The following is a 7,973-nucleotide window of genomic DNA, read 5'->3' as shown; positions in this document are numbered from 1 at the left end:
CTACATTGAAGTTAATAGAAAAAAAATTCTCGAAAAAGATTTTCAATTTCCTTTTTAATTAGAGTTTAAAAGAAAATTGAAAATATATTTGTTATGTTCATTATTTGAAATTATATTCAATACGCTCCCAGTCAGTAGTTTTCAAAAAAAAAACATTTTCCTAAATTAAAGATGCTGAGAAAATTTAGAGTTTTATCCATTTTATCCCTAGAAAACAATATCAGGAGTCTGAAAAAATATGTGCCCAATACCGGCTTGCGCGGGGCGCGTGTGTCTCTTTCGCGCGGGTGTTGTGGCTTGTGCGCGTGTGTATAGTGATAGGAGTTGAGGCTGAAATTGGCTGAAATAATTATTCTCAATCCGTTGCAACAAAAATTAAAACTTCATATTGATAAACATCAGCAGACATCTTTATTCTGTGAACATCAGTTTTGTACTATTGCCTCCATTTGCCGTTTTCGCTGGATTAAGTGTAGGGACCAGCGTGTATTTTTCTTAGTTTCTGCATTCGCTAAAAATGGATATTGTTGAGAGATTGTATAAAAATTTTGAAATCCTGAGCAGTGCCAAAGATAAAGCGAAGGAGGTGAGTTATGGGTGTTATTTTGCACAGGTTTGGTGGAATCTTCCGCGTTTGATGGGACCCTTATAGTCCCGCCAATAAGTTCAGATTTTAATGCTAGCCTTATTGGTATTTTTAAATTGATGTTAACTAACTGATAGAAAATTAAGATGTTAAATTAGAATAAATGATAAGAGCCTACCAATAATTTTTAGAATGTGATGCCTGTGGTTTTTAACTTGCAAGTTGCAATTCCTCCACTCTTTAAAAAATATATTGCATGTTAATTTTAGTGTCTTTGCTCACCTGATTTACTCACCTAGTTTGCTCTGCTGTAACAATTCATTAGTTGTACTTTCAACTTCTGTTGTGGCCATATTTTTTGACTGTCAAATAAAATGTTGCATTGATAAATGTCTCCTTTTTCAGCATGAAAAGGAGTATCTTGAAATTCTTGAAGCTGTCAAAGGGAATGCCAACGAGAAGCGTCTTGCATCACAGTTCATTGCTCGGTTCTTCAAACATTTCCCCAACTTGGCGGATCAGACCATTGATTCAATTCTAGACCTATGTGAAGATGAAGATACCTCAGTAAGTTCATGCATTTTTTAAGTCCTGCAATATATTGAATAATAGTTTACAGAGGGACCAATTTAGAATCAAGGGATTTTTTTTATCAAAGTCCAGTAACCACCCAATCAAAAATCAATCTCCCTATTCAAATTACTTTACCTGCACCTTGCTGGGTCTCCTGGATTTCCATGTCTTGCTGTAGGTAGCTGTGCTTAAACAGTGAACACCTCCACTTCTAACTTGGCTCCTGGGCTACATAGTGACACATGGAAGGCATTGTGAAAAATGCAGCAAAAAGTGTGAAGAAATTAATGTAGTCATATTAAGCTCAGGTCAAAGGTCATTTGATGGTATGGTCATTTTACTTTATGGTCATTTTAGTATGTTCTGCAATGGTCATTTTAGGCTAAATTTCATCCATTTGCATAAATTTGGACAAGTCCCATCACTCAACAATGAATAGAGATGCTGAGCTAGAGAAAAACTCATTCCTTATCTCTTTTAGTGCTTTTCCTGAATGATGTTTTCAGATATGACCTATAGTCAACAGTTCCATCTCTAGAGGGCAAAAACCAATTTTTGATGTAATGATACATGTTTTTATGCAACACCTTTTGAAACCATGGATTATTTTATTTATTTTGCTGGTATTGTGTTTTTCTCATAGTGACTCATCAAATCATACTTGAACCTTAAAAGTATATAAGAAAATTTTACCTAAGGTAAACATTTTGGTACCTAGGGGTAGGAAAAGTCATGTTTCATATCATACCATCCCTGTCATGGAGCTGAATACATTCAAGATGTTTTAATTGCTCTAGCATGTTTCTATCAAAAATTATAGCCGAAAAACTGCTGGAAGCCTTACATGACCTTTGATGACCTTAGGGGCACTAAGAAAGATAATCAATTTTTGTATTCAACAGGTACCTACCTCATCTATGCTAGTTGTGAACATAATACCTGAGTGTTGAGAATGACTTTTGTTAAAAACAGATGCACAGAGTCTGTCATGACTGACACTGCCTACCTGTTATTGCAATCACCTGATATTTTACCCTGACCTGCCATCTAATCTAACCCATCCTGCACAGTGCACATACCCACCCCCAGGCCGGTCTTGTTGGGGCCTTTCCTCTGAGCCGTGCCAGACCCGCCCTCTGACCCGTTCCGGCCGCGCCGACAGATCCGTAAGCAGGCGATCAAGGATCTTCCGCAGCTGTGCCGCGAGAACCGGACATTCCTGCCCAAGATCGCGGACGTGCTGGCGCAGCTGCTGCAGTCGGACGACACCACCGAGATCAAGGAGGTGCACAGCTCGCTCACCGTCCTCTTCAAGATCGACGCCAAGGGTGGGTGTCCGGACCACGCTCACGAGACATTTACATGGACGAGACATTTACACCATTCAATTATATAGCATAGACTTGGGCTATTATCACATGATATCGTCATATGCTGGCTTGGAATATTCGATCCGTTTCTCTGACGTGGCGCCTGCTCTGCCGGCAGGAACCCTGTACGGCCTGTTCTCACAGATCCAGTCAGATGAGGCAGAAGACAATGTGATCAGGGAACGCACCATCAAATACCTGGCGGCCAAAGTGAAAACGTTCGATAAGGAGGTCATGAACAAAGAGGCGGAGGAAATACTCTGGACTGAAGTCAAAAAGTCACTGAAGGTAAGAACGACGTTTGATTTCCTGTTCTCTTGACGTGTGTAAATATTGATTTGGCGTAATGTAGTTCAACGTAGGTAAAGTGTTTTCCACACTCCCGCAGAGCTATCTGTTACCACTATAGCTGCCGCGGTCGTATCCAACATATCATTGTCACGGACATTGTGTACCACACATTCCGTGCCCGGCGTCTTGCGCACCTGTCGCGCTCTCACGTTTTTCTCTGTCTCGGCGCAGGACGTTTCTGGCGAGGAGTTTGTCCAGTTCCTGGACATCCTCTCAGGCACACAGACGGGCCGCACCGTTAGCGGCCACCAGCAGGTGCTGCAGCTGGTTCAGGAGCAGCTCGACCCGGCCGACCAGCTCGACCTCACCGACTCAGAGAGCGCCGACAAGCTGCTGCTCTGCATCCGACAGGCCATCAGATATGTCTCGGTAAGTCATGCAGGGTCTGTGAGGCCGAATGAATTGCGCATGACTGTGTGAGGTCGTGCATTCAGCGGAGGACAGCAGACGTAAACGGAGTCGGATAATGAGTTAGTCGCCATGTAACTGCAGAATCAGACACGTCACAGGCTAAGCTGGGACAGTCTCCTGACTCCCCTTCCCCTCGCCTTCTCCCCAGTGCTAGATCGGTCCCCCTGACTCCCCGCCCCCTCCCCAGCGTCAGACGCGTCCCACGCAGCTGGTGGGGTACCTGGTGGACGCCGTGGTGCCGCGGCTGGAGCAGCTGTCGGCGGACGCGCAGCTGGAGCTGCTCAAACCGCTGGCCGAGATGTCACAGTACTGCGGCGAGCTGGAGGAGACGGCCGCGCGCTGCGACAAACTCTATGCCGCACTCACGGTACGTGGCCGGCTCAGGGGCTGCTGGTAATGATGGGTAGCAACTATATTCAATTTCTTATTAAGTGTAAAAAAGCTCAAAGATGCCGCGGCACTTTTCTGTCAGTTTTGTTTTCTGATCTCAAATGTGTTAGTGTGTTTTAATGTATTGTTCGCTAATTTATATAATTGAATTGATGAGTTTACTTTCAGTTTGTACAGTTGTAATGCATCTTGCAGTGCGGCTAGTGTTCCTCTCTCCACAAGGCCGTAGCCACCCGACCGTGTCCCCTGTCTAACTCACTTCTCTTCCCCAGGACCGTATGCCGCTGCCGCCGCCTGTCACCGAGGAGAATGGCGCCGTCGGCGATCCGCCCAGCCTCGAGTTCTCACACATCGAGTGTCTGATGTTCACGCTGCACCAGCTGGCCAGGAGGGTGCCCAGCTGGCTCACAGACGACGCAGACCGACTCAAGGAGTTCAGACTCAGGTCGGTGACCGGACGTTTCAGTGATTCTGTGGAACGCGTAGCGAGCTGTGTTTGAACCATTGATTCGTACATGATTTAAAGGTAGTGTGCCACCTTTGAAAGATTTCCCATTTTATTTTTCCTAGGATAAGAAGCTTCTGTTTTTACATAATATCGCAAAAAAAAAAATCAAAAATGGGCCTGGAATAGTGCCTTTTTCGCCTAAAAGTTTTTCGGTTTTTAGATATGTATAACAACTGTAGTGGGCTCACCTGCAAACAGGCGTCGGGCAACAATCGCGAATGCGGCGCACTTGTGACAATAAGCAAAGGTCATTATAGTGTTACGACCATACGACGTACGGGAATGAGTTATCAGCTGTCTAATCGTAGACAACACAATGTCGAGCCTTAAACTGTAAGCCCGTATTGGTATTGTTTCTTTTATTTGGCTGTCGAACATTATTTATGGTTTGAAATATGATTTTATGTAAAATAATTGATATGAAAAAGCCGTCTTATAAGTTATGACCCCATTTCACCACACGCAAGTGGCAGAAATGACAATGATCAGCTGACGCATTTTTCTTGGCCGAAGTCAGAGCGCGCGGCCCGACGCACCACGCGTATTTGGAAATTCCGACCTCGACGAGCATCAGAAGCCACCTAACAGGCGTGTTCGAAACCGCAGGAGATGATGATGAACGGGTTTATCGAAACTTGATTGGATGAGCATATCGGTAATAGCGATTTCAGTGTGTGCATTTATTGTTCATAGTGGTGTGAAATGTGGTTGGGGTACGACCGACAACCCGTCGGGGCGAATTTCGCACTGGGGTACTCAAAATTTGAAGAATTTAAGACGTTTCCATGAGTTTTGAAGGTATGGATAAGTTCTAAAAATCCGGTTCTCCTTATCTGGGCCATTAACTCCATACGGTCCAAGAAAGCTGGCACACTACCTTTAAACACCGTACGAGACATTAAGCTGCGGTGTGGAGAAATTTTGAACGAAGGATATTCTTTGTTTTAGTTGTGTGACTTTCCCTGACGTGCTGTGTTTTTTTTTTTCGATGCAGACTCCAGTACCTGGCGCGAGGCACTCAGGCGTACATCAAGTCGCTTCGTGAGGCCTTGAAGGACGCTGACCTCAAGTCTGAGGAGAACAAGCTGCGCGCCGTGGCTCTCAAGACCACGTCCAACATCAACACGATGATCAAGGACCTGTTTCACACGCCGCCCAGCTACAAGAGCACCGTCAGCCTGTCGTGGAAGCCGCAGGCCGGATCGGCCACCGCGGTAAGACCGGCGCGGCGCAGCTCGGCTGAAGTCGCCAGTGTCATTGCGATTACACGGTACACTTGGCTAGTGAAAGTCAAGTTGAAACCCTGATCACACAAAGAGCAGTAATAATTTGGTTCAATGTGAAAAGTTAGCTTTGGTGAATTCAGCTTTAATTTAAAATTTGGTATTTTATGCATGCAAACAGCAGTGTCATGTCCCTTGAATATATGGTCTCTTTCTCCTTCCTCCTCTCTCCATCCTTCACGCTCCTGTCTGACCTAACCCGCCTGTGTCTCCGCAGCAGCAGCATCAGAAGGTGACCGCCGAGTCGCCGACCGCCAAGCCGGGCGACAAGCGGCGGGTGCCCATCACGTTCGGCGGTCAGGACAGCGCCAACAAGAACAAGGACGGCCGGCGCATGTACCAGCCGCCGAGCGGCAAGTACAGCGAGCGCGCTGGAGGGTACCGCGAACAGGGCGGCGGTCAGCGGGGCGGTCAGCGCGGTGGACGGGGCCGCTTCCGGGGAGGCAACCGCTACTGAGCGCCCCGCGGGCGGAGAACTGTACAAACTGCTGAGAGAGGGGAGACACAGGCAGGGAAGGTGGGAGAGAGTGGGAGGCGAGGCGAACAAAGGAGTGAAGGACTGACCGGTGTCGTCTACTGCCTGGAGTTGTGGGACGTCAGTTTGAGTTTGGGATGCATGTGAGTGAGCTCAGAGAGTTGTACTGCGGTGACTGAGTTTGTGAATACGCAACGGGCGCGTCAGTTGGAGGATCTGCAGCGGCCTGACGAATACCGTGTTCTCTGTGTGTCTGTTGTTCGGACGTGAACGGCCAGCTTCTGAGCGAGTGAGCGAGCGACCAGTACCGGAGCTGTACCGTCGGCCATACGCCGATAACGCACTGTCCAGCCGCAAGCTGGCGGTTGACGCAGGGCGGGAAAGGTGTATAATCGTGCGACCCCGCTGCCTGATGTTTCGCCGTTCACTCGTTCAGTTTCTTCGCTTTTTTATTCCCCTTGCAATAATGTTCTCCGTCTGTGGCTGCACTGTTCCTCTTGTCACAACAACCACCGTACGCATCAAGCCCGATCCTTGGCTTCCTTTACTCACATGTTCTCTAAATGCCACCTTTGTACGATTCCTGTCCCTCTTGTAGAAATTGCACCACTGCAAGATGCGACGCCTTTCCAGATGGAAGATGTAGAAGATTCTCAGCGGCTACCAATCCGGTACTATTTTGAACACATTTCAAAGTTTGAAGAAAGTAGAAACAGGAAAAAATGGGATTGAAGTATGAACATGAGTTGACAAACTTGTTCTCGGCAAGACACGACAATAATATTCTTCGAAGAAAATGCAATGGTAAAATAACATGAAGGGACGTTGCTGAAATAAAGCGCAACCACTGTAATTGCTCCACAAAACGCATCGTAGCAAGGACGTATCCAAGACAATGGCTTCTTCAAGCTGTGGCGGTCAGAAAAGAAGCAAAAACAACGTTGAAAGCAAAGCAACTCCTGCACTGGAGGCCGTGGCCGTGGCAGACGAAGACAGTCATAAAAGAGACTCAAGTGAAGAAAAAAAAACATCCAGGGAGCGAGGGCCGTTCGGAGTGTTGCTCGTATCTTCAAGTCCTTACTCAATATCCAATGCTGTATACCTGTGGCGCACCATGACTCAAGCCACATCTCCGAACTGGGCCAGTACTGATGCCTGAGCTGTCATCTGTCTAGAACTCGGCCTGTCTCGGTAACGTGAGCTGTCATATGTCAGAACTCGGCACTGTCACCACGAAGATGAAGCCGCCTGTGTGCTGTCGGCGGTGACAGCTCTGTCGATACTGGTCTGCCACGGCGCTGATATCGGTCTGTCACGGCCGCTGGGAGCTTCACTACGGGCGGCGACCTGGACCTGCTGGCAACCGGAGCTGGCGAACGTCGGAGGAACGCCAGGAGCGGTGGATCTTCCGGCGACCTTCACCCCTCCCCGCTCTCTAACCATTTATTTCTTCCATCCACAGGAATAGTGAGCGACGTCAGTCGTGGCCAGCCTGTACTTTGGCTTTGGATGGGAGCGTGGACGCGTTCATACAGCGCAGCTTGCTTCTCTTTCACAGGTAGATGGAGCAAACTGGACCCGTGTCTTTTTGCTGATGTTTTCAGGATCTCCTGAAGAGACAGAGTGCGGAAGTGCAGCATGTAACGCCAATCTTTCTTCATATTTCCCAGGTCTCAGTGGCGTCCTGCACTGCCAGCGTTTCTTTGCTTTCACAGGCGCCAGCTCTAGCCCAGTCGGATGGAGACTTGTACCCGCACAATGTGGCCCCGGCGTCGTGCCGTGCGTGCGTGTGTGTGTGTTTGAGAGTTCCCCCGCCCCTCTCCCTCCCAGTAGCCCGTTGGCAGTATTCCAGGTCCCGTCACTGCGCCCAGGTGAGTTGGGAGGCTCTGCGGGGCAGCTGTGCGCCACCTTTTATCCAGTTTGTCCTCGATGTTGTGACATTTCAATAAACAGCCACAGCTAACCGGTGTGTTTCATGGCAGACGGCGGTGAGTGGTTGGTAGGTGGTCTTGTCTGAGAAAGCCGA

The 7,973-nt window shown here is 47.9% G+C and overlaps 1 protein-coding gene across 2 annotated transcripts; it reads left to right on the top strand.

Annotated features, from left to right (window-relative positions):
* The first annotated feature begins 222 nt into the window (after positions 1-222).
* LOC122382119 (apoptosis inhibitor 5-like) lies at positions 223-7,910 on the top strand. Of its 2 annotated transcripts, none has more exons than XM_043367066.1 (9): positions 223-586; positions 992-1,153; positions 2,322-2,487; positions 2,648-2,817; positions 3,052-3,249; positions 3,479-3,658; positions 3,954-4,126; positions 5,184-5,403; positions 5,690-7,910. In XM_043367066.1, exons 1-9 carry the CDS (start codon positions 518-520, stop codon positions 5,927-5,929), a joined length of 1,578 nt encoding a protein of 525 aa, XP_043223001.1. In that variant the 5' UTR covers positions 223-517; the 3' UTR covers positions 5,930-7,910. The 2 variants fall into 2 exon arrangements, with proteins under 2 accessions (XP_043223001.1, XP_043223008.1); XM_043367073.1 differs by having other exon boundaries at positions 247-586; positions 5,693-7,910.
* The last annotated feature ends 63 nt before the right edge of the window (positions 7,911-7,973 follow it).

This window comes from Amphibalanus amphitrite, unplaced genomic scaffold, assembly GCF_019059575.1.
Source record: "Amphibalanus amphitrite isolate SeventyFive unplaced genomic scaffold, NRLGWU_Aamphi_draft 000011F_arrow, whole genome shotgun sequence".
Lineage (NCBI taxonomy): Eukaryota > Metazoa > Arthropoda > Thecostraca > Balanomorpha > Balanidae > Amphibalanus > Amphibalanus amphitrite.
Note: the sequence above shows the minus strand (reverse complement) of the source record. Positions and strands in the feature narration are given on the sequence as shown.

Bases quoted from the DNA above. Each gene is read 5' to 3' on its own strand.
- LOC122382119 (XM_043367066.1), top strand. From the start codon at position 518: ATGGATATTGTTGAGAGATTGTATAAAAATTTTGAAATCCTGAGCAGT. The intron at 587-991 runs GTGAGTTATGGG...CTCCTTTTTCAG, and splicing joins CCAAAGATAAAGCGAAGGAG to CATGAAAAGGAGTATCTTGA. The intron at 5,404-5,689 runs GTAAGACCGGCG...GTGTCTCCGCAG, and splicing joins AGGCCGGATCGGCCACCGCG to CAGCAGCATCAGAAGGTGAC.